Source organism: Podarcis gaigeae (genome assembly GCF_964106915.1).
Source record: "Podarcis gaigeae genome assembly, chromosome: 17".
NCBI classification, from domain to species: domain Eukaryota; kingdom Metazoa; phylum Chordata; class Lepidosauria; order Squamata; family Lacertidae; genus Podarcis; species Podarcis gaigeae.
This window is the reverse complement of record NC_139694.1, coordinates 22737720-22763204: the sequence shown is the minus strand read 5'-3', so window position 1 is coordinate 22763204 and position 25485 is coordinate 22737720. Positions and strand designations below refer to the sequence as shown.

Below are 25485 nucleotides of genomic sequence, written 5' to 3'. Positions count from 1 at the left end.
CATTTACAATTTCGGTGAATTAAATTACTATACTTAACAGCTTTGGGCTGTGGGGAGCATCAAATATTACCAAAGTCTGCCCCGTTTGGATGGCTTTCAGTTATCACCTGCTCCTAAGCCTTTGCAGAAGAAGGAATTTCAGCAGCTGCTAGTTTATTAAGCCAGAAGTGGCATTCGATACCATCTGGGAAGTCCTCTGAAACCAACTATGTAGGCTGCCTTTCTTAAGCTGATGGATGGAGGGGAATGTCAACTTTAAACATAATATATCATTTTGAGTATGAGTACCTCATACAAGAGGGGGACGCAGGTGGCGCTGTGGGTTAAAGCCTCAGCGCCTAGGACTTGCCGATCGAAAGGTCGGCAGTTCGAATCCCTGCGGCGGGGTGCGCTCCCGCTGCTCGGTCCCAGCGCCTGCCAACCTAGCAGTTCGAAAGCACCTCCGGGTGCAAGTAGATAAATAGGGACCGCTTACCAGCGGGAAGGTAAACGGCGTTTCCGTGTGCGGCTCTGGCTCGCCAGATGCAGCTTTGTCACGCTGGCCACGTGACCCGGAAGTGTCTCCGGACAGCGCTGGCCCCCGGCCTCTTGAGTGAGATGGGCGCACAACCCCAGAGTCTGTCAAGACTGGCCCGTACGGGCAGGGGTACCTTTACCTTTACCTACCTCATACAAGAGTTTATGGTTTTAATGTAATATATTAACAGCACTTTCCATTCATTACTCTTTTTCAATTATTTGTGGATTTGTTTTTTGGTTTTGATGAGACTTTGCTGCCCTCCACACATCAGAGACCCAGCTAATGAACTTGTTCTGCTGAAAGCTAACAAGACCAGACAAAACTGTTAGTGCTACTGTCAGCATGGATCTAGCAAAAGAAAACACCCCAAATTGGGAGGCATAAATTTAGCATTCAGAAAGGATAAACAGGCAAAAGAGATGATAACACTGTTAATTAAAATATCTGGAAACGTAGACATAAATATGCAAATCTGACAGGGAAGAAGTAGCGACGGACAGAGCTGTGCAGAAAGACAAAAAGATGAAACAGTAAAGAAATTAAGAAGCTAATCTTGACTTTTATATAAAAAAAAAATTATGCAAAGCCAAGTGTTTCATCATTATGTTGAGTCTGAAAAGTGTGTGTGTCGAATAACCCAGATGGCTGCAATAAAATAAATTCTGATACCTTATCTTCACTGTATTAAAAGCATGACAGCCAAATGATTCAGAATGTTAACTGTGTATGTAAGCCAACCTTTTAAAAGTTTCAGAAAACTATGCAAACCCTTCTATACGATGGGTCAGCTCACCATCAATCTTCGGCACACTGCTAGTAGTGAACAAACACTCAAATGGTACTCTTCCTTGGCGATCACTCGTAGCCGAGTAAGATTGTCTCCCATAATCACAGTCTCAAACGTGAGTCCGTAAGTGACTGTGGAGGCCAATTCTGGATCCACACGTCCTTGCACAGTGGGGACATAGGTTTCCAGATGGGAGTTGATCACAGTGAGGGTTTCCCAAGCATGCCTTCCTCTTAGCGCGTTTCTCCCTTGCGTCCTGAGTTCGAGCGTCTTCAAAACCCATGGCACCTTTGGTAAAGGCTGTTCTCCAGTTGGAGCACTTGCAGGCCAGAATTTCCCAGTAGTCAGTGTTTATGCTACAGTTTTTAAGATTTGCCATGAGAGTATCTTTAAACCTCTTTTGTTGTCCACTGGCATTACACTTTCCATCCTTAAGTTGGGAACAGAGTAGTTGCTTTGGAAGATGATCAGACATCCAAACAACATGACCAATTCAATAAAGTTGATGTTGAAGAATCATTGCTTCGACACTGCTGATCTTTTGTGATTTGCCTTGAGAGAGTCTTTGAACCACTTTTGTTGACCTCTCCTCAAATGGTACTAGAAAGGTACCAGCAGAGCAAACAATTTGCAGATTTAATCCTGGGATCATAATAATGTTCAAGTATTCTCACCAATGTGCATTCAACCAACCTACATCTAATTTCCTGTTTCATCAGAATACATGGCAAGGACTGCAATGGGGAGCACCCTGAGTGTGCCACTTCGACCCAGCGCCTCCAGTACCAGCTGCCTCACGACACTGAGCTCCTGTACAGCGGCTGCCAACGCTTCCAAGATGAACTATTTTACGCAGACGGGGATCTAGTAGGGGATCTAGTCCTTTTGCTCTATTCTATTACTGCAACATGGGAAACTGTCTTATGCTGAGTCAAGCCTAGGCTCCGTCAAGCTCCATAATCAGGCTGCTGCGTCAGACCAAAGGCCTGCCCAGTTCAGCTTCCTGTTTCCCACAGTGGCCGAGCAATTGCTGTCATGAGAAGTTCATAATTTCTCCCTGGTGCCAATGGGAGATCTCCTCCCAATGCAAATAATGCTTCCACCAATGGGATTTTCCTCAGGGGAGGAAAGCATCGAATTCTCCCCGCTGCAGTGACCCTGATAATTTTTGTTCCCCCACAGCTGCTGCTATTTGCATATTAAATACAAAGGTACATGTTGTCCAACGTGGTTTGGCCAGCCGCCGTTAGGCTCACTAGTGACTCAACTACATTAGTCAAAAAACAGTGTTTTGAATGCATTATAAACATGCAACACCAGATGGCACTGGAGAGTTAAAAAAAATTCTATGCGATTTTCCATAGCATTTTTTTCCCTAACTTACTTATAGTGGTTTTTTTCCTGTGTGTCTATCCACCCTAGGTGAACTATGGCTTGTTGCCACCTCTCAGCCTACCTCACAGGGCTCTTGTGAGGATAAAAGGGAAAAGGAGAAGAACAATGTATTGTGGGCTTTTTTTGCACCACAGATAATATAACTGTAATAGATAAATATATGGAGGGGTTGTGGCTTTTTTATTTACTTCTGGTTGCTAAACAACTGTCTTTGCCTTCTTCCAGTGATGGTAGAACAGTGGCCATCAAGAAAATAATGAACAAGACGTTTACTCTCACTAGGACCATCCGTAAAGAAGTCAAACAAGTAAGGTAAGCTACTTTTAAAAGCATTATGAGTGCCTTTATAGATAATGCACACAAGTGTGCGCTCCTTAAATTTGAACTCACTATCTGCTTGTTTCAAAAAGTGAACTGAGACCTATATTGCCTTTACTGGCATGTTTAACTGTGTGTTTCAGGATCAACTAGACAACCTGTCCTATGATATCTTGTATGTGCTGAAGGCATGCTAAGAAGTCTTCCCACATCCCTTCTTGTTTCGAAGCCAGCAGCAGTCTCTGAATGGCTGAGAGAAACAGGGGTGGACCTTGGTAATATGCTGCCCCATTGAGGCCATTTGATGCCCTTTCCCCACCCCTCACAGCACCAGCTTAATCTGGGTTTGAGGAATTTATTTCTCCAGCCACTCTGGGTGCCTCCCAACAGAATATTAAAAACATGATAAAACATCAAACCTTAAAAACTTCCCTAAACAGGGCTGCCTTCAGATGTCTTCTAAAAGTCAGATAGTTGTTTATTTCCTTGGCATCTGATGGGAGGGCGTTCCACAGGGCAGGTGCCACTACCAAGAAGGCCCTCTGCCTGGTTCCCTGTAGCTTCACTTACCGCAGGGAGGGAACCACCAGAAGGCCCTCGGCGCTGGACCTCCGTGTCTGGGCTGAACAATGGGAGGGGAGACGCTCCTTCAGGTATACAGGGCCTTTTTTATGGAGCGGGGGGGCGGGGGAGAGACAAAAATAAATACTGGAATTCTCAGAAAATGAACCCATGTGACAGAAGCCAAGAGTCCATGGCGTTATCTTGAGCCATGTGGTCAAATAAGAGTCCCTTCTAATAAATGAGAAAAAGGAAAGACTTCACTACCAGTGGAACCTCCCACAATCGGTTTCCCATTTTGGCTCAACTCTTTTTGTCTCCATCTCTATCTCTCTCACTCCTCACATATCCCATTGCTCTCTCTGCTGCTCAGTCACAACTGCTCAGAAGTTTTGTGGGCCCTCTAATGATCCAGGAGTGGCCAACATGGTTCACTCCTGATGATGTTAGACTACAACTCCTATCATCCATTACTGTCGGCTACGTTGGCTGGCGTTGATGGAAGCTGCAGTCCAGAAGCTTCTGGGGAACCTCACGTTGGCTGCACTTGTGTCCAGTGCTTTTTTAAAAAAGAAAAAATGTTTAGGGGTACTCGCATTTTCCTACTCACATTGAAATACTGCCCCTCAATGGGGCCAAACTTACCGTATTTTTCGCTCCATAAGACACACCTTTTTCCTCCTAAAAAGTAAGGGGAAATGTCTGTGCATCTTATGGAGCGAATGTGTGGTCCCTGGCAGTGACGGAGCTGAGGACTTTGGTTACCAGAGCAGCGGGGGCGTGGCACATTGCCTGTGCAAGCATCCTAATGGCGGCACCCACGCGAGGGGGTGGGGAGAGGCGAGGCGGGGGAAGAGGGCTTTAGAACACTCTTTAGAGTTCCCTCCATCTGAGGGGCTCTGTGACTTGCATGAGAGCAGCCAGGAACCAGCTCAGAGGGGGATCTTTCTCCCTCACACGCTCTGTCAAATTGAGACGGGGAGCTTTTTTCTTGCTTTCTTCCTCTAAAAACTAGGTGTGTCTTATGGTCAGGTGAGTCTTATGGAGTGAAAAATATGTGTACCCCTGCGTCCCCCCAGAAAAAAGCACTGTGTCCATGTATAGCAGCTTTTGGGAGCTAGGACACACACACACACAAATTTACAGACCAATCCTATGCATATCTACTCAAAAGTAAGTCCTGCTGAGTCCAATGGAACTTACTCCCAGTAAGTGGGTTACAGGCTTACATATGGTTTCGACTCCCAAAGCAACTACTTCACAGTGGTTATGGAGTTGTTCTGGGGCTCAAGCCCGAAGTCCCTTCTCAAGGAGAGGCTTCTCCTGCAAGGGAAAGTGTTCAAAATGCAATGTTGTGTTCTTAGAAAGTATATGGCACAACCCAATTCCTGCCTGCTTGTCACAGAGAACTGGACCACCCAAACCTCTGCAAATTCATTGGAGGCTGTATTGAAGCGCCAAATATTGCCATAATCACGGAATACTGTCCTAAAGGAAGTTTGACTGATGTGCTGCTCAATGAAGACATCCCTTTAAACTGGGGCTTCAGGTGAGAGAAAGGTGACAAAGGTGGATGTCACTGCTGGCATTTTCCTCACAGTTACTGCTTGGGATGAGTGAAATCTGTCAATTATGGGTTCTCATTCTATCTATCTATCATCTATATCTATCTATCTATCTATCTATCTATCTATCATCTATATCTATCTATCTATCTATCTATCTATCTATCTATCTATCTATCTATCTATCTATCTCTATCTCTATCTCCTCCATCTCCATCTTAAATTTAGTTCTGCAACTCAGTTTGTTTGTTTGTTTTAATTCTCATGGAAGTTCACCCACATTTTAGTCCAAATTTATTCTGATATGTGATTGTTTATTGTGGAAGCTGCCTTGTAAGGGTTTGCGTTCCTGACACCCCCAAAATTGGTGAGCTCTTTTAAGGGAGCCACCTAAATTGTGGAGCTTTTTTAAACCATGGTTGTTGAGCCAAAATTATATGAAGGAGAACTGGGGACACCTCACCCACCCACTGAAAGGGCCAAAGCCGGCATGTTCAGAATACCTGGAGAGGGGCGTGGGCACGAGGGAACAGTACTGAGGAAGAATCACCTGGTGACCCACCTGCCATCCTGTTGATGGCAGGGGTCAGCAAGGCTTGTCGGGCATGGGCCGGATCACTCCCGCGGAGATCCTCCATGGGCCAGGCCAGTGCAGCGCGACAGCAGCAATCGCATATGTGCATGTCTGTGGCGCCAGAAATTGCTTCTGCGCATGCCCAGATGCCCAAAATCACACCTGTGCAGAAGCGATTTTCAGCCTCTGGGTATGTGCAGAAGCGATTTCCGGTGCCGCGGAAGAGAGTCGGTACCAAAAAATGCAAACCATGTCATACCTCACCCCAATATTCTCTCAGCATCCTGAGTGGCTGGTCTTTATAGGCTAACAGTAAGATGGTTTCTGTTCCCAACAGAAGTAGCATCAGCTTTTGTAGATTAAAAAAGGAGAAAAGAATCCATCAAGGTTCCTGCATCCCAAGGTAGAAATAGGTGAGCAAAACAGGGAGCAGGTCTTGCAACACTCACAGCAAAACTTCTTTCTTTCTTTCTTTCTTTCTTTCTTTCTTTCTTTCTTTCTTTCTTTCTTTCTTTCTTTCTTTCCTTCCTTCCTTCCTTCCTTCCTCTCTCTCTCTCTCTCCAATTCAAATCAGTTCTTTATATCACATGAGAAAAAAGAGAAGCTATAATGTATTATAACAGCATTTATAGAATGAGAGTTTTTTATATATTTTTAGAATCCATTATATTAAAGTGTTAATAACAGAAGCCAGTATTTGGCAGGGCAGAGGTTGTCTTGCCGATGTGATTTGCATCATTCCCTTCATAGACAAATTCTCAACAGGAGAAAAAAATGTAGCTGCTATATTGATATGAGATAAGATTATATATAGATGAAATAACAACAAAGTGCTCGCTGACTTTCAGACTGATAAGAAGGTATGTGTAATCATTTCACCAGATGCTGTTTTTGATAGAATATGGGATTTTAATTACAGCAAGGCATCATTAGGTAGATAAGATGCCAGTGTGATGCTGAGCCTGAAGTGATCTTTTAAGAGTGACTGACAGAGAGAACCTGACTTTGGGATCAAATTGCTGATTAGATTTTTTGCGTGTGGGTAGGGCCATAGGGACACGGGTGGCGCTGTGGGTTAAACCACAGAGCCTAGGACTTGCCGATCAGAAGGTTAGTGGTTCGAATCCCCGTGACGGGGTGAGCTCCCGTTGCTCAGTCTCTGCTCCTGCCAACCTAGCAGTTCGAAAGCACTTCAAAGTGCAAGTAGATGGGCAAAGAACGGCAAAGAAAATCTTGTGGGGGCTGATGAGAGTTGGGTTTCTATTCCTCTCACTGTGCAGATATTGTGTAGGATGGGTTCATCACATGTCTGTGTTATGCATTCCAGCACCGACTGCTGGAATCACGGCAGCAGATGTTTACTGTACTCTGTTTCTGTTTGTTTTTGCTTTCACTTCTGACTTCCCTCCGAGGAAGACCAGAGAGAGGAGACATGTTTTCTTTTGCTCTGCCTTATGCTTAACAAAGGGACGCAGGTGGCACTGTGGGTTAAACCACAGAGCCTAGGACTTGTCGATCAGAAGGTCGGCGGTTCGAATCCTCGCGACGGGGTGAGCTCCTGTGGCTCAGTCCCTGCTCCTGCCAACCTAGCAGTTCGAAAGCACGTCAAAGTGCAAGTAGATAAATGGGTACCACTCTGGTGGGAAGGTAAACGGTGTTTCCGTGCACTGCTCTGGTTTGCCAGAAGCGGCTTAGTCGTGCTGGCCACATGACCCAGAAGCTGTACGCTGGCTCCCGCGGCCAATAAAGCGAGATGAGCACTGCAACCCCAGAGTCGGCCACGACTGGACCTAACGGTCAGGGGTCCCTTTACTTTTATGCTTAATAATGTAGCTTAGTGCTTACAACCCAGCCTAGCTCTGACTGCGTTTCATCTCTGCTGGACTCTGGATGTGTGCTCAGTGTGTCCAAGGCGTGAGTCACTATAAATCGTCGGGGAAGGCTGTCGGAACTCCCTAGAGCTGTACGCTGATGGGAGGAACAGGCTGGAAACATTCCTGTCGTTTGCCTGGGGGTCGTCCATGCCCCCAGCTGACCCGACAGATCGGTCCCCCACAAATACTCTAGATTACTCCTCCAGATAGCATTGCACATGGAACAATGCAAGCCTAAGTTATCAGGAGGCATGTGTAAGGGATCATTTTCAAGTACACTTTTCTAGTTTGACACCATAGAAACGATCCTTGAAATGTAAGAAGGGACCGACCTAGTGCAAGCAGGAAGTAAACAAGAAGATCAAACCGTCTGTGGATTTGAGGGGGGGAATTATTGAGACGCTTTGTGGAAGCCATACTGGCAGGCCCTATTGGATGTGTGATAGGAATTTTGAGGTCTTAGATATATGTTAAATGTTCATAAGTGTACCAACCAAGCACATACATAGATCAGCACAGGAAGACCAACCTGGAACCATTTTGATTCCCAACTGACCAAATGTTTTCTCTGCAAGGTCAAAGGAAAATGGAAAAGCCTCCCCATTGTCTTTTCCTTCACAAATCCTGTCTTAAGGGTATGTCTGTGCTTGAATAGGGTGTGAGCCTGTGACCTGGCCCAGGAACTAAGTATTTATCACTACAAAAGAATGGCCAGGCTCCCCAGGCAATCCAATCAAGTAACCTGCCAGACAGGAGATAAACAATGACAGGAGAAAAACAACATTCAAATTTCTGTTTTAAGACTGCCTCTTCTGTGATGTATGTATGATGTTTCTGGGAGTGGTCTTGATCTACAGGATGGGAATTTCAAAAGTCTTTATAAGGCTTTGCATGCCATTTGTCTGGGTCTCTCCTCTCTCCTGCGGGTGAGGGGAGCACCCTGTTGCAACAGATCAATAAAGATCAAGCTTACTAGTTGCTTTGCTTCTCAGTATTCTCTGGTTGGCCTCTGTTATTCTCTCCTACCAAGAGGGAACCTATGTAAGGACTCTATTTGGGCTCTTGGATACCCCATAAGGGAAAAGGGCATTTTTTGTTTACAACAGATGCAAGTCAAAACATCACTGTAATTTTTGCTCATTTGTTTCATGGAGCTCTTGAAGTGTAAGTCTACCCCTGTGGTTTAGTAGGCCATATTAACACTGATTATTATCTCCACCACCTTAGGCTTTCTTTCGCCACAGACATTGCTCAGGGAATGGCGTATCTTCACCAGCACAGGATCTATCATGGGCGATTAAAGTCCACCAACTGCGTCATCGATGACCGCTGGGTTTGTAAGATTTCAGGTAAGCAGAACAGGAGCTGTTCTCTCTGTTCTATGGAAAAGTATGAGTGGATATTGCCTTATTATGGGATAGTGCTGCTGTTGTCCTCGCGGTCGCCATCCCCACATCTCCTGAAAAAGACGAATCTATGCGATGTTACCTTGCAAATGTCAAATGGCTCGACTTAGACCCATTAGCAGCAAACAGCAATTAGCAACGTGTCTTCAGGGTGGGGTTGTTGTTTTTTAACACACGTAATGTTTATCATGTAATATAGGAGGTTCTCTTTGCTATTTCTCACAGCCGTATTGTGAACATTCACTGGATAATGGTAAAAAACAAAAAAACAAAACCCCAAATGTTTGGCAGATCAAACTCAAAGGGAGTTGAAGGAACAGACTGGCAGATACTCTGTGCATAGATAATAATGTTCAAAGTGCTTCACATATATGAATAATCCTTGCAAGACTGCTATAGGGTAGATGATCAGAACTATTATCTGTGTGTTGCAGATGTGGGGGGCTGATGCAGGGAGACAGTAGCCTGTTTCAATGTCTGCCTACTGAGCTTGTGATACAGACAGGTTTGGAACCAGGGACTGTCAGGTTTGCCGCTCCTTCTCATTCAGCCTGACGCACAGATTCCAAACACATCTACTTACTCCCTAGTGAGTGTGTTTAGGATTGTAGCTTAGCCACTATATTACAGTAGCCCTTGGGCTGTATGCAGCATGTCACGTACATCATTTTATTTAGTCACATGTAAAGGTAAAGGTACCCCTGCCCGTACGGGCCAGTCTTGACAGACTCTGGGGTTGTGCGCCCATCTCACTCAAGAGGCCAGGGGCCAGCGCTGTCCGGAGACACTTTCGGGTCACGTGGCCAGCGTGACATCGCTGCTCTGGCGAGCCAGAGCCGCACACGGAAACGCCGTTTACCTTCCCGCTGGTAAGCGGTCCCTATTTATCTACTTGCACCCGGGGGTGCTTTCGAACTGCTAGGTTGGCAGGCGCTGGGACCGAGCAGCGGGAGCGCACCCCGCCGCAGGGATTCGAACCGCCGACCTTTCAATCGGCAAGTCCTAGGCGCTGAGGCTTTAACCCACAGTGCCACCTGCGTCCCTCTAGTCACATGTACCCTTGGGTAATTAATGAGTGGCACTTAAGAAACTAATTAATTAATTAAAATATCACGTCAGGACTTGCTCTGCTTCCCGAGTGATGCTCCCCAGCTGTTAAGATATTCTCAGTTTGATCTGTCATAGATTACACCCATAGATAATATGCATTTGTAGGGACGTGGGTGGCACTGTGGTCTAAACCACTGAGCTTCTTGGGCTTCGTGATCAGAAGATTGGTGGTTCAAATCCCCACAATGGGGTGATTTCTCTGCCCCAGCTCCTGCCAACCTAGCAGTTCAAAAGCACGCCAGTGCAAGTAGATAAGTAGGTGGGATGGTCAGTGGCATTTCCATGTGCTTTGGTTTTTGTCGTGGTGCTCCTTGCACCAGAAGTGGTTTAGTCATTCTGGCCACATGACCCGGAAAGCTGTCTGTGGACAAATGCCAGCTCCCTCGGCCTGAAAGCAAGATGAGCGCCACAACCCCATAGTCGCTCATAACTGTCCAGGGGTCCTTTACCTTTTACCTTGTCATAGATTAGACCCTTATATGTTATGCATTCCAAGGGAATGAGCTAGGGCTTTCCCAGGGAGACTTCCCTGGCTCCATTCCCGGAGAGACTCAGGCAGGGAAATGAATCTCGCCCTGCCTCCCCATATCTGGAATTCAGATAGCAGCATCTCCCTGCAGCTTAATCTATTTGGGCCCCTGCTTATGTTTGGAGAATAGCCCTCCTTTCTCTTAGTCACGGTGACAGCCAATCAGATTTAACTATGTGACACCAGCCCGGAAGGCAGACCAAGCTAGTTTGGAATGACAGCATGTTAGCTGTCCCGGAATGACAGCATGTTAGCTGTCCTGTACAGCCCATTGCAAAGCGAGACAGTCAGATGTTCATCCTTACTGAGTGACAGCTGTCGGATGCGGGAAAGGGCTGGAAGCTACTGACAGAACTCTGAATGTGAAATGCTGATGCTGAATATTTAAAATGTGACTAATATTCTGACATCCAGGGAATTTGCTCCCATCCTCATGTCCGGAATTTGCTGAGGAGAATTCATTTCAGCTCTCAACTGAATCAGTCCATTTTCCAACTGAGTATGTTGAAATGAACATCTCCTGTGGCACTCAGTTCAAAATCATGCAAAACAACCAGGGGAAATTTCTGATCCTTTTTTCCCCCTTCCCCTCCTTTGCTTCTCCTTGTGTCAGACTATGGCTTGCAGTTCTATAGAAAAGAAGATTATTTAATGGAGTCCAATGTTCCTCATAAGCACTTCACACAAATATATCTGGCGCCTGAGGCTCACGCCACACCAAACTTTGAACCAACTCCAGTTGCAGATGTGTACAGGTGATGATAATCATAAATGGGTCTCCCCTTTTTAATGTATAATTGAAGTAAACTGTGTTACTATATGACGGAACAAACATGGGGGGTTGCTTTTGTGTTGCTGGAATTATTCACTGTTTTGGAAATAAGCTGTGACTACTGTACTCCTGTTTTGGGACGTGGGTGGTGCTGTGGTCTAAACCACTGGGCCTAGGGCTTGCTGATCGGAAGGTTGGTGGTTTGAATCCCCATGAAGGGGTGAGCTCCCGTTGCTCGGTCCCTGCTCCTGCCCACCTAGCATTTCAAAAGCACATTAAAGTACAAGTAGATAAATAGGTACTGCTCCAGCAGGAAGGTAAACAGCGTTTCCATGCACTGCTCTGGTTCGCCAGAAGCGGCTTAGTCATGCTGGCCACATGGCCCGGAAGCTGTATACTGGCTCCCTCAGCCGGTAAAGCGAGATGAGCACCGCAACCCCAGAATCGTCCGTGACTGGACCTAACGGTCAGAGGTCCCTTTACCTTTACTGTACTCCTGTATGACAGATTATTCTTTCATAATCACACTGTCCCATTCTCTTTCTCTCATTCAAAGCATTACTTCTGTGCCCCCATCAGAACTTCACAAGGCCACCCAGCAGAGCTTTTCCAAGTTTTTGAGGCCTTCTCTAACTCTGTTTCCCCCAGATGATGTTACTGATCAAGTACCATCAGTTCTAGCCAGTATGGCCAATACAGCTGTACCTTGGAAGTCGAACAGAATCTGTTCTGGAAGTATGTTCGACTTCCAAAACGTTCAGAAACCAATGTGTGGCTTCTGATTGGCTGCAGGAAGCCAATTCCTGATTGCAGGAAGCCCCTGCAACCAATCAGAAGCCATGCCGGACGTTCAGATTCTGAAAATTGTTCAAAAACCAGAATACTCACTTCTGAGTTTCGATATTTGGGGAGCCTATTTGTTCAGGGGGCAAGGTGTTTGAGATCCTAGGATTTGACTGTAGTTGAGGGGGTTAGAAGTTGTAAGATAAAAGCTTACATCTAAGCCTTCAAGCATGGTATCCGAGCTGTTTTTAACTAGCAGTCTTATGGGTTCTCTGCTTGGTCTGCTTTTATTATTCCGTTGAGTCTCCTTCTGTGTTTTTTTATTGTTCTGTTTTATTTATTGTTAATATTATGAATAGCTATTCATCATCCCAGGAGCAGCATACTCATTTTTCAAAGAACTGAACGACGTAGACTGAAGTGGCACAATCTGGGATCACTTGGCAGCATGAATAATTTGTCCCCATTATGCCAGGCAGTTCTTCAACCCTCGGAGGCCATTTTGGGGAGGAAGAGTTTAAACTTAACAAAAACACCTGCACTCAGTGTCATCTGTTGCATGTTTTTCACCACAGCCTGATATGTGCTTCTTCAGCATATCATCAGACTGGCCTCTTTGGAAGTGTGAAAATGAGTGTAATGGATCAAGTCCTCTAACGTTTGATCCTCTTTTAGCAATACATCAAGGTTAATTCCCATTTAGCAAGTTTCAAAGGGGTTTCGCAGATGTTTCATCTTCTTAGATATAATGTCACCAGATACAAAAGAGGACATGGGCTCCTGCGCCTTTAATGGTGTAAATTGCATGACAAACTAAAATCCCCTCTTATGCATGACTGTTAGAAGTGCAGTCCTTTTTTCACCTGCATGGTGATGACAATCATCAGTCTTCTGATTGTCAGCTGGAGAGTACATCCACTGGGCAATTTCTGAAGGTTCCTGGAGGCAGTTCTAGCATGTGGTGCTTTGTTTTACATTTATACAGTGGTACCTTGGTTCTCAAATGCCTTGGTACTCAAACAACTTGGAACCCAAACAGTGCAAACCTGGAAGAAAGTGTTCCGGTCCGGTTTGAGAACTTTTTTCAGGAGCAAAACATGCTCCGTTTTGAGTGCCACACTTCTGTTTTGAGTGTTACGCTTCTGATTTGAGTGTTACACTTCTGATTTGAGTGTTACACTGAGCTCTGTCTGTTTTTGCTATTTATTTTGCATTTTTGTTTTTGCGGCTCTTTTTTGTTTGTTTTTGTGACGGTGTGAAAACCAGTTCAGCAACTGAAGGATTGATTGATTGATTGATTGATTGATTGTGTGACTGTAGTACATTGTTTAATGCTTTCATTTAATGGATCAATGGTCTCATTAGATAGTAAAAATCATGTTAAATTGCTGTTTTAGGGTTTGTTTTTAAAAGTCTGGAAGGGATTAATCCATTTTGCATTACTTTTAATGGGAAAACACACCTTGGTTTTGGAACACTTTGGTTTTGGAACGGACTTCCAGAACTGATTAAGTTTGAGAACCAAGGTACCAATGTACTGGGGTTAAAGGGAACTTTATTTCATTAGTCATAGGGCATAACAATGTTATTTATAAGGAATGGAACCTGTACTTGGTTGAGTTCATTGAGCGGGAAGATGGCACACCATCTGAAGTAGACAGAAGCACCTCACTATGCTAAATAATTGGCTTTCATTAATCCGTTCCTTCATGACTTATTTAAAGATACTAGTCCAAATCCACCTGAAAGTTGGCTGTTACTAAAGCTACAACCCTGTGCATACTTTCATGGGAGTAAGCCCTACTGAACAGAGGGGGACTTATTTCTAGGTAGATATACATATAAAGGTAAAGGTACCCCTGCCCGTATGGGCCAGTCTTGCCAGACTCTAGGGTTGTGCGCTCATCTCACTCTATAGGCCGGGAGCCAGCACTGTCCGCAGACACTTCCGGGTCACGTGGCCAGCGTGACAAGCTGCATCTGGCGAGCCAGCGCAGCACACGGAACGCCGTTTACCTTCCCGCTGGTAAGCGGTCCCTATTTATCTACTTGCACCCGGGGGTGCTTTCGAACTGCTAGGTTGGCAGGCGCTGGGACTGAACGACGGGAGCACACCCCGCTGCGGGGATTCAAACCGCCGACCATGCGATCGGCAAGATCGCGTCCCTGATATACATATAGTTGTGCCTTAAGTTCCATTGAAATTAAGCAATTGTAAGCCAAAGTATTGTTGCTTTTAATGGGGCTTAATCATCATGGCTGAGTTTAGCCAGATGAGAGCTTTTTCAAAGTTGTCGCCTCTTTTTGGTAGTGGCCCCACATCTGTGGAATTAAATTTTGCTTGAGATTAGGCAAGCTTCACCCGTCGATTGTTTGAATGGGCTCTGAAGGTCAACTGTTTCCACTTTTCAAGACTGATCTAAACTGAGCTTTTATTCTTAGTTTACTGTGTCTTCAGGTTTATGCTGGAGGATTTGTGCTGGCTTTTAAGATTATTACGAATTCCAGGTGTTTTAGAAATTTTTAGATAAGTTTTGCATTGCATGACAGTTGCTTAATTTCGTCTTCGCATGCTGCTTTGTTGAGTGTTTTCTCTTGAAAATTGGCTCCTGCATTTACAAACTAAACTAATCATTCTGTTTCCAATGTTCTGCCACTGGCAATGACTTATCTCCAATTTTGCAGCTATGCCATCATTTTAATCGAAATAGCAACAAGAAGTGACCCCACCCTGGTAAGATCTATGATGACTGGTACTTGACTGTTCTGTTGGGAATGATTTTGTGTGTTTTAAAATTGTAGTGGTTTTGTTTGTTTTTATAATTGCATACTTTATTGTTGTAACCTTATAAATCTTATAAATCAATAATTCCAGGGTGTTTTGGGGGAGTTGGGATTGTGGGAGACTGCTTTTGGGGGAAATGGGCAGAGATAAGCAGTTAATTATTACTGAGCCCTCAGGTGTCCCCCCCCAAAAAAAATGTTAGATTTTTATATATTTTGTGCAAAATCTTGCATAATTTCCAAATTAACTTGACTGGTTCTTCGGGTAATTAAATATCTGCTTTTAAATACTTGAGAATTAGAGTGTTATCTTGGTTTTGTTATGCTGAGAAGGCCAGAATGTTTGAGTCACACACCCTTGCTTGGGTCATTTTAGAATACAGTGGTACCTTGCTTTATGAACTTAATCCATTCCGGAAGTCTGTTCTTAAACCAAAGTGTTCTTAAACCAATGCATGTTTTCCCATAGCAGCGGAGGACTCAATTTACACTCAACAGGAAGCGGAAGATGTTCCGCTTCCAAGGCAAAGTTCACAAACCAAAACACCTACTTCCGGGTTTGCAGTGTTCTTAATCCAAGTTGTTTGTAAACTAAGCTGTTCTTAAACCAAGGTACCACTGTACTCACAGATTAGTGCTTCTCTATTGACCTGTGAACCTTACCAGTGAGGTAAGGCGATTGTGTTAATCGTTTACATGCTCACTTACCTTGAAACGAACAGCATTCAAGTCAAGAGCTGTTGAACGAATCTTCTTTTGTCTGAACTTGGGATGCCCTCCTGGATCCTATAACAGAATCCCAAACTGTGTTGAATTCGAGGTGAGGGTTTTTGCAAGGTCCTGAGAATTGTTAGAACGGGTCGTAGGAATTCATTGAAAAGCAGAGTATAGATGTATTAGAGTGGCCAGCTCCCAAGAGACTGCAATCTCCTCAGAGTTAAAAACTCGCAGTGATCTAACCCCCTTTTGGGGGGTTCAGGTCAAAGTTGTTGAGCTTCTTTGGGGGGAGCCAGTGATCTACCGGTGATCTACCACAGAGTTCCAGTGATCTACCTGCTGGATGTGCCTGCCTTAAAGCAACACACACACTTTTTTTAACAAAAAGGGGCAATATGTGGAATTTTGCTGTGAATGAATGGCACCAATGACAAAACTGGTGATTCTAAAATATTATTACTGTTATTTTTTTTATTTCTTTAATTTGTAGACTGCCCTTTATCTGTAGATCTCAGGGCTGTTCACAGCCTAAAATGTATTATATAATAATAATAATTTATTATTATGACACCCATCAGACTGGCTTGCCCCAAAGCATGTGATTTGAAAGGGGATGTCTGTAGAGCATGTGGCTCTTGCTGATTTCTGTTCTATGATTACAATCTCCTTAAAAATAAATAAATAAATAAATAAATAAAGGCACTATTTGTGTTTTCCAGAAAGATGATACACAGTCAGAGGAATATTCTTTGTGCCCCGCTTTGACAGAATTAATATCAGAAAAATCTGAGCATGCCTGTCCCTGCCCTACGGAATATGTAGAGGTAAACCGAATGCTAATATACTCCTGTCTTCTTTATGGTGGAATTATTGTTGCAGAAGTGGACTGAAATTGCCAGCTGGGAACTGCCTTGGCCTGCTGCTTATCCATTTAATAGCAGCTTGATCTGCAGAAACCAGCAGGTGAAGTGTTCTGTGATGATGAGATGACCACTATCATCTGCTACTATCAGTGAATCAGGCTGCTGGGAAAAGTAGAAGGGGTCTGTGAAATGTTTGGCAATTGTAGCAGACGTGATCCATGATCCATGTTGCCCTTGAAAGAAAGGGAAGGTTTCTTTTTCGCTTAAAAACAAAACACACACATGGAAGAAGAAGAAGAAGAAGAAGAAGAAGAAGAAGAAGAAGAAGAAGAAGAGAAGAAGAAGAGGAGGGAAGTTTCGAATTCCTTCTCCAAGACTCTGCAGAACAATGTGTGGCTTTAATATTCCTTAAAAATAGTATTATTCTGACAAACTGAAATGTCAGCTTGTCTCACAAAAACAGAATGCAGTAAATGATGCTTTTAATATGCAGCTACTGGAGTTTTATGACTTCCTGTGGTTATAAACTGTCAGATTCATGATCGTATTTAATAGTCGTTATGCTCTAGCTTCTGCATTTGAAAGGTGGCTGTCAATGAGCCAAAATATGTGTCTGGAGGGGGGAAAGTCTGTCTAGTTTAAAAGAATTCAAGCGTCACCTTGTCATTTTAGTTTGTCTGTCTGGGAAGAAATAGATTCGGGGAAGCCAAGACCACTCCCCCCTCTTCCTTGTTTCTTTCAGATTACTCTAGAGCAGGGTCTCCAACTTTTAAAGACTTTTTACAGCTGTTTTAAGACTACAATTCCCATCATCCCTGGCCACTGGTCCTGCTAGCTAGGGATGCTGATAGTTGCAGTTCAAAAACCGCTGAAGACCCAAGTTTGGGGAATCCTGCTCTAAAGTAACTACTTTGAAAGATCTAGCTACATTGCATCTGTATATTTTCTCCTTTAGGGTGCACAACAATTAGCTAATTGAACTCACATTTTTTTCCAATGTTTGATGGTTATTGGCTTGTGGCAACACAGAGGTGGGCTTTTTCTCTGGTGATGCCAAGGTTGTGGGATGCCCTCCCTGCTAAAATAAGAGCGACGTCATCAGTGTTGGCATTCTGAAGGCAAGCATTCCCCTGAACTTAACTTCTGATTCTGTCGTTTTCATTGTTGCACTTTTGAATGGTTTGTTTTGCATGCACAGGCAGAGTCCTCCCAACCCCAGGCAACCTCTGAGCGGAATAATGACTCAAGACAACATACTATGGGATTAAAATTGGCCACAACTTTATTAAATTACAGATGTAGGGAGACCTTGGCTCAGGCACTGGGCGTTTATCCTTCCCAGTCCCCAGCTGGGGATCTGGGAGGCTTCAGGTTATCCAGAATGTGTGGGTTTTGGGCTGGCTCTGGAAAACATATGGTCAAGCAGAGAGCCCCCCCCCCCCATTTCGCTGCCGTTTCGCTGCCGTTGAAGGGGAGAGCAATGACAACCTCTCGGCGTATGGCCAATGCCTCCCCCCAAGACCCCTTTAAGGGGAACCCTGAGATCACCGCCCCAAGGGGGGTGTGGGTCACCACTTCACGCCCCCCCCCCATTTAGGAAGATTGACCTAAAGGATTCTGCCCAAGGCCTGAAACCGCCAAAGTTGTAATGTTTTGCTATGGGAAAATCAAAACCTGCCAATGGAGGAAAATTCCTTTCCAGCCCTTCAACAGCAACCTTGATGTAACAGCACCTGCGTACCTGTGGAGAAGAGGTTAACCTGCAAAAGAAGACTTAACTGAGGGAGGGGAGGGTGGGAGAAGCTCTGGAGCCGACTGACTCACACTTCGCAATAGGATTCACCTTCTGTTGTGTGGGCAGGGTGGTCCCTCCCCTTACCTGGCCGATCCCCTGGCAACGCCTCCCCAGGCGGGATTGGGCGATTGGCTAAGGTAGGTGGAGACCTCCAGGTTTCCAGCCTGGGGAGGATGAAGGCAACCCAAACTACCAGGAGCCGCACTGGGATCCGGGGGGCTGTGCGCGACCACGCAAAATGCGCCCCCCATTTGATGTGGGGAGCCGTCATTACTGTATATTTTAATTAAGGCTGTTTTAATGTCCCCATGGACCTGTTGCTGTGCATTTTAATTATGTATTGATTTTATAGCTGCAAGACCACTTGGGAGCCACTTGGGCATACAAATGGTATATAAATTAATACACAGTAATAATACATTTTGATAAAGTGTTGAGCCTATTCTGGCAACTGGTGACGGTTAAGAGATGCTGACTGTCAGAGGCCAGAACCTCATTTGAACTAGAAGGAGTGACATACTATCCTGTTTCTTTTTCAAAATTATTTTTTATCAAATTTCCAAAGTTTCATATATGCACTTCAATACGTAGTAATTTTTCTTTTCTTTTGTCGACTTCCCACCCCCTTTTATTTCTTCCCCTCTGCTGTACCCTACTTTCTATCTCTTATACCATAACAACAATACTATAATCTATAATTCCTTCTGTTGCTCATAGTGCAAACCCTGCTTGCGAGCTCATCATACTATAATAGTTCTTTAAATAGTCCGAAAAAGGCTATTCTTTCATAAAGCAATCATCATTAGGTTCTCTTATTTTAGCTGTTAACTTTGCCAGTTCTGCATTGTCCATTGTTTTCTTACTTATCTATTCATGTTTGGTGGGAACTTCTTCCTTCCATTTTTTGTGCATAAAAAATCCTAGCTGCTGCTGTTACATATATACAGTGTTTCTTTCTGGGGATACGCAGGGGTACGCATACCCCTAAACATTTTGTGAATCTAAGTTTGGCCTCATTGAGGGAAAGTATTTCAATATAAGTAGGAAAATGAGAGTACCCCTAAACATTTTATTTGAGAAAAAAGCACTGCATACATAAACAGCTTAAACATCTTTTTTGGAACTTCTGTCCCCATAATCCCTAAGAGAAAAGCTTCAGGGTTGCTTTTGTTTTTTATTATAATCACTTTGAACATCTTTTTTATCTCATCATATATCATTTCCCAAAATACCCTTGCTTTCTTATAAGTCCACCACATATGAAAAAGATTCAGCTACCTGTTTACACTTCCAGAAATCATTAGAAACTTTCTTATACGTGTTAGGCAATTTGTTAGGTGTTAGATACCATCTATACATCATTTCCATATAATTTTCTTTCAAAATATAGCGAGCAGTAGCTTTTGTATCAGCTTTCCATTTCAGCTTTACCCATGCACCCACTTCTATATTATGTCCTAAATCTTCTTTCCTTCTTGCAGCTGATCAGGAGGTGTAGGAAAAGCAATCCAGCGCAAAGGCTTACCTTTGAGCAAGTCAGGAAGTTGCTGCAGAAGATGAACCCAAACAAAGTTAGCCCAGTTGACATGATGATGACTTTGGTAAGAATCGTTCTTAGTTGGACCGGAGTGGACAACTCTTGGATGTGCTTGAAGCACATGAAAACATTATTTAGGAATGCATATTCTGTGTCACTTGTTTGAAGACAGTAAGGTGGCAGTAAGGAAAGAGGGTATATGATTTTATGAATTAGCAAAGATTCACACCTGCCAATACCAAGGCATAGTTCCTCATCGTTATCTCTGTACAACAGACATTGTGCAGAAGCATTATGCTCATAAAACTAATGAGGATGTGAATAGCAGGTACTTCTTGCAAGGGGGATCCAATGGACAGGAAAAAGGTTGCTTATCCATTTCTCCACCCACTGATACTCCTCTATATATGTTTAGGGGAGTTTTTAATGTTTGATGTCTTATCATGTTTTTAATCATTCTGTTGTGAGCCACCCAGACTTGCTGGGGGAACCCAGCCAGATGGGCGGGGTACAAATAATAAATTATTATTATTATTATTATTATTATTATTATTATTATTATTATTATTTATTAATTCCAGGCTATTTTAATAGTTCCCCACTCCATCCCTGCTTGTCTGTGAACTGGAAGTAAGTCTACCTCTGGCAGACTGGTGGAGGTTGCATTTGTGGGAGATAACTGCTAAGCATTGGAGAGGTTCAGCATTCCTCTCTCCTGTGTGCTGGTCCTCTTCAGGAAATGGACCTACATTCAGCAAACATGCTTAGGGACATGCATTTCTCAAAGAAAGAGTGAGCATTGGTTACCAACCATTGGTTACAGATACATGGGGGAAGGGGAATCTGATAAGTAAAGGAGGATTATACCTCTTTATTTTAAAATTTCCTATTTTTCATCATTCCTGTAGGCTCAGTTTCGGAGGTTTCTGGATAACTGTGGGTTTTTTATTTAAGGGAATTAATTGTCTGGTGAAAATCTGGTGATCAGTCCTGATATGATAATACTACAACAATGGTGTTTTCTTATTATTAGTTTTAATACAGAAAAAGCCCATGGAATTATACACACATGCACAGACATTTAAAATAGATTTACAAATGTAAATGTCTGAGATCCAAAACGGTTCCTTGTAAAATAGGTTAATTCTGCCACAAGAAACAGTAATTTTATCATAAATGCTATTGGCTACCACTCAATCATAGATTACATTTATTAGAAATAGTAAAGGAATTTAAAAACATTTCCTATGGGGTAGATCCTGGATAGATAGAGTTTACTGTATACTCCACGGAAGACTTCTGTGTGGTTTACAAATATTAATTAAAATATTTATTTTAAAAATGCTAGTAAAAGCAAACATTGAAAATGAGCTAACATAAACATGTGAAATATAAATAAAATCAGTAACCGTCCCTTCACATTACGTGTACAGCTGGGGAAACACTGGCATGCACGGGGTGGTTGTGTCTAAAAGCAATTTATTGGCTTTCAATTTGCAAATGCTCTCAGGCGTCTTTGATTCATGACATTAGGGTATCTCCAAGTTTGTTCTGTTTTATTGCTGATGGCTTGTGGGCCTAGCTATGCTAGGTTGACTCACAGGCCTTTGTGCAGAAGTCTGGTAGTAACATCAGCGGCTGGTAAATACAGAGTCCATTATCTGACACAGAATGTCTGACGGGGTTGCTTGTGTTGAATACATTTTTGTTCTGCCTACCTAGATGGAGAAATACAGCAAACATCTGGAGGTGTTAGTAGCAGAAAGGACTCAGGACTTGACACATGAGAAGCAGAAGACGGACCGCTTGTTGTATAGTGAGTAATTCGCACCAGTGGGAATACAGCTTATTCTGATATAAAGGTAAAGGGACCCCTGACCGTTAGGTCCAGTCACGGACAACTCTGGGGTTGTGGCACTCATCTCACTCTATTGGCCGAGGGAGCCAGCGTACAGCTTCCAGGTCATGTGGCCAGCATGACTAAGCTGCTTCTGGCGAACCAGAGCAGTGCACGGAAACGCTATTTACCTTCCCGCCGAAGCAGTACCTATTTATCTACTTGCACTCTGACGTGCTTTCAAACTGCTAGGTTGGCAGGAGCTCACCCCATTGTGGGGATTTCAACCGCTGACCTTCCGATCGGCAAGCCCTAGGCACTGTAGTTTAGACCACAGCATCACCTGTGTCCCATATTCTGATATATGGCTTTGCTAAAGGGCAACTTTCAGTTCTGTGGGTGCTCCCATCATGGTCCTGTCAATAGCCCGAGTAAGGAATTCAAGGCAAAAATCCAGGGCAGAGGTCCAAGGCACTCAAAGTACCTTCAGGACCTTGGAGAGCTCCAACGGTCTGGCTGAGGGTGCTATGCAAGCTATAAGGAGGAATTCAACATTGCCACAAGTATTTCAGCTTGTCAGAGAGAACAACCCTTCCTCTCCTCCTCAGAGCCAATTTTGGGGGATACCTTCTGGGAGGAGCAAGTGGTTGGTGACAGGCGGCAGGGGGAAGCCAGCCCAGAGCTTCTGCTAGTGGGACTCATTCATTGGCACCTGCCAGCTGTCTCTCTCCAGGCACTATATATATGTTCATTGGTCCTATAGGATAGTAAATCCCACCTCCACAGAGATGCTGGCTGATTGTTAAAAGGGTCTTCTCCCTATTTTCCCAGTCTTTGGCTTGTGTGGTGCTGGGTTCTTGGCAGTTCTTCTCCCAAGGATGGAGATGGAGCCTGGTCTTCCTCTTGTTCCTCCATCTGATGGTGCATAGCCCCCAGGTTGCAGGTCATGACATTCAGTATGCATTAAGTGGCTCTTAGACTTTGTGGTATTGTGGACCCTTCTTCAAATGCTTCAAGTGCTTGTTCATTGGGGATCATTTCCATATTTCCTTACCCAATAGCAGAAATGGGGAACCTGTGGATCTCCAGATGCTGCTGGACTCCATCATCCTTGGCCGTTGACCATGTTGCCTGGGGCTTATGGGAAGTGGAGTCCACAACATCTGGAGGGCCACAGATCCCCCATCCCTCACATATATCTACCGTTGTGGGGTGGTGCCTAAAAAGGCTTCTAAACTCAAATTTAAGTGCTGGTGGCCACATTTCCCAAAGCCAAGTGTACATACAAGGAAAGATCTCGTGGTTCTCTTACAATTCTGCTTCAGCTGCCTGCACCGCGTAAGAGGCAATGTGCAAGTGTCAAAACAAAAATTGGGTTGCATCTTCAGCATGGGGTGAGCACATCAAGGAAACCTCTAGTGCAGTAGACCCCAAACTGAGGAGTGGGGAGCACAAGTGATCCACAAGCTTCACTCAGGTGGTCCATGAAACATTCACATTAAAATTACACGTTGGTTTTTAACAGTCTTTTAGTGTAAGGATGCGGGTGGCGCTGTGGTCTAAACCACAGAGCCTAGGGCTTGCCAATCAGAAGGTCAGTGGTTCGAATCCCCCCAACAGGGTAAGCTCCCATTGCTCAGTCCCAGCTCCTGCCAACCTAGCAGTTCAAAAGCACGTCAAAGTGCAAGTAGATAAATAGGTACTGCTCCAGCGGGAAGGTAAACGGCGTTTCCGTGAGCTTCTCTGGTTTCGCCAGAAGTGGCTTAGTCATGCTGGCCACATGACCCGGAAGCTGTCCACTAGCTCCCTTGGCCAGTAAAGTTAGATGCGCACCACAACCCCAGAGTCGGCCACAACTGGACCTAACAGGCAGAGGTCCCTTTACCTAGTGTTTCTTGTATCTCTTATATATTCTATATGGAATTCAAATTGCAATGCAACACAATGTAAGGAATTAAAGCAGCAATAGAAATATAATAGAAAACCGTACCACAACAAGGGCAGGGAACAACAATTGCTACGCCAGACCAAAAAATAACAATTAAGTGATCCACTAAGACTCTTAGCATTTTTCATGTGGTCCCATTGGGAGGGTGGGGAGAGTTTGGCAATCACCGCTCAAAGCAATAGAGCATTTCCCCCCGCCATGATTATTTTCCGAGTGGTTCTGGGGACCTCAGGCTACCCATTCGACCACAGTTTTAAAAGCAGAGGATTTTGAGAAAAGAATCCCAACAGATGAGAGTGGATAGTATGAAGGAAAAGATAAAGATAGAGAGAACCCGATGAAGTGCACTGTTAAAAATAAAAATCTAAATAAAATACATAAGTAAGTTCCAAAGAAATTCTCAAAGATAGAAAAGGAACCAGGTTGGGGAGGGAGGAGGAATGATGTGAATAGGGACTTTACATTTCTGCATCCTGAATCAACTGAGAGTTTGGTTAGGTATCTGCTTACTGTGGGGGATTTCATACCAGTGGAATCAAACTAAATTGAGAAGACCAGTTCCAAGAGCCTGATGTCAATATATATCTGCTGCTTTCTGGTCAATGGATGCATTTTATCTTGCAGTTCCTGTAAATGCATGTATTGGCCAGGTATAGGATTCCACTGTGAAATCACTTTGTATTTATTAATACAGGTTGAGTTTTAGTGGGTACTTTGCGTTAGTAATAATGGCTTTTGTTTGTTCTACAAAACAGGCATGTTGCCAAAACAGGTAGCTGATGATTTAAGACAAGGAAAGGCATCACAGGCCCAAAGTTACATAAACTCCACTGTATTTTTCAGGTAAGTAGGACTGAACCCAGCAGCAAACCGCTACTTAGCCTTTGTGTGAATAGCTTTTTCAGAGACGTCAAGGTGCGGTCGATACCATGGCGAGATACGTTTTTATTCTTTGTGTCCTTCCACAACTGTCTCTGCAGATATATCGAAGCTGAGTGTTGCGGAAAGGTGAAACTCTTGGGGAGCACAGCCTGCAGCTGTTCTGCAAAAGACATGTGCATTTTGGTGTGACTGCCATTGGTGCTTGTGAAGAGCAGCACACTCCTTCCCCATCTCTAACGTTTAGCACATATCTGATATGATGACGATTTATTTACATATTCATGATGATGATTGATTCGTTCACATATGTGTTCCTTGTAGGTCTCTGAAAATATATTTTTTAAAATAAATTGTAGATGCATTTAGGAATTAAATTAACTAGACGTAAATATTCATGTCATCTTGTCTAAGCAATGTCAACACTGCATTGTGTTTTTTGAATCTAGGAGAAGTGGCTGCAACAAGGAAGTTCCCCCCACCCTTGTAGCAGAACTTCCCTTCCAATCACACATGTGTTGATAAAGCTATTGTTGCCGTATCAAGAGTTTAGTGCCGTGTTAGCCATGCAGGGAAAGTTGCTCTAATTATGCTAGAGAACTAATAACCTTTCCACTGCTTTTTATGAAAGAATTTTTGTTCCTCTTTTTTTTCTTTCTGCCTTTGAGAGAGTCATCATCATTTAGGATTTGTCTGAAATGCTTCAAGCATTCAGCAAGCGAGCCCATTAAAATTCTGCAGATTAATGTCTACTGATTTATGCTTACATCTGCTTGTCTGCAGATGGACAAGATTTATACACGACAGGATGGACAACAAAGAGAATTATTTGCCCAACAGATGTAACTCTAACGTATAGATAAGAGGTTATGTACTCCTCTTGTAAATGAAGTTTGATTGGTATCAGAGCAGATTTTGTGAGGGTACAAGG

The 25485-nt window shown here is 43.8% G+C and overlaps 1 protein-coding gene across 1 annotated transcript in view; it reads left to right on the top strand.

Annotated features, from left to right (window-relative positions):
• LOC310835439 (atrial natriuretic peptide receptor 1-like) overlaps nt 1-25485 on the top strand; it is a gene marked incomplete at its 5' end in the record, with an annotated part of 51003 nt that overhangs the window by 14354 nt on the left and 11164 nt on the right. The window contains 10 exons of the mRNA XM_083720070.1: nt 2027-2174; nt 2928-3014; nt 4987-5130; nt 8822-8943; nt 11253-11394; nt 14880-14928; nt 16415-16519; nt 19835-19954; nt 21613-21706; nt 24431-24518. Of these exons, the coding sequence (XP_083576196.1) occupies nt 2027-2174; nt 2928-3014; nt 4987-5130; nt 8822-8943; nt 11253-11394; nt 14880-14928; nt 16415-16519; nt 19835-19954; nt 21613-21706; nt 24431-24518 (1099 nt within the window). The remainder of the gene's footprint in view (nt 1-2026; nt 2175-2927; nt 3015-4986; nt 5131-8821; nt 8944-11252; nt 11395-14879; nt 14929-16414; nt 16520-19834; nt 19955-21612; nt 21707-24430; nt 24519-25485) is intronic.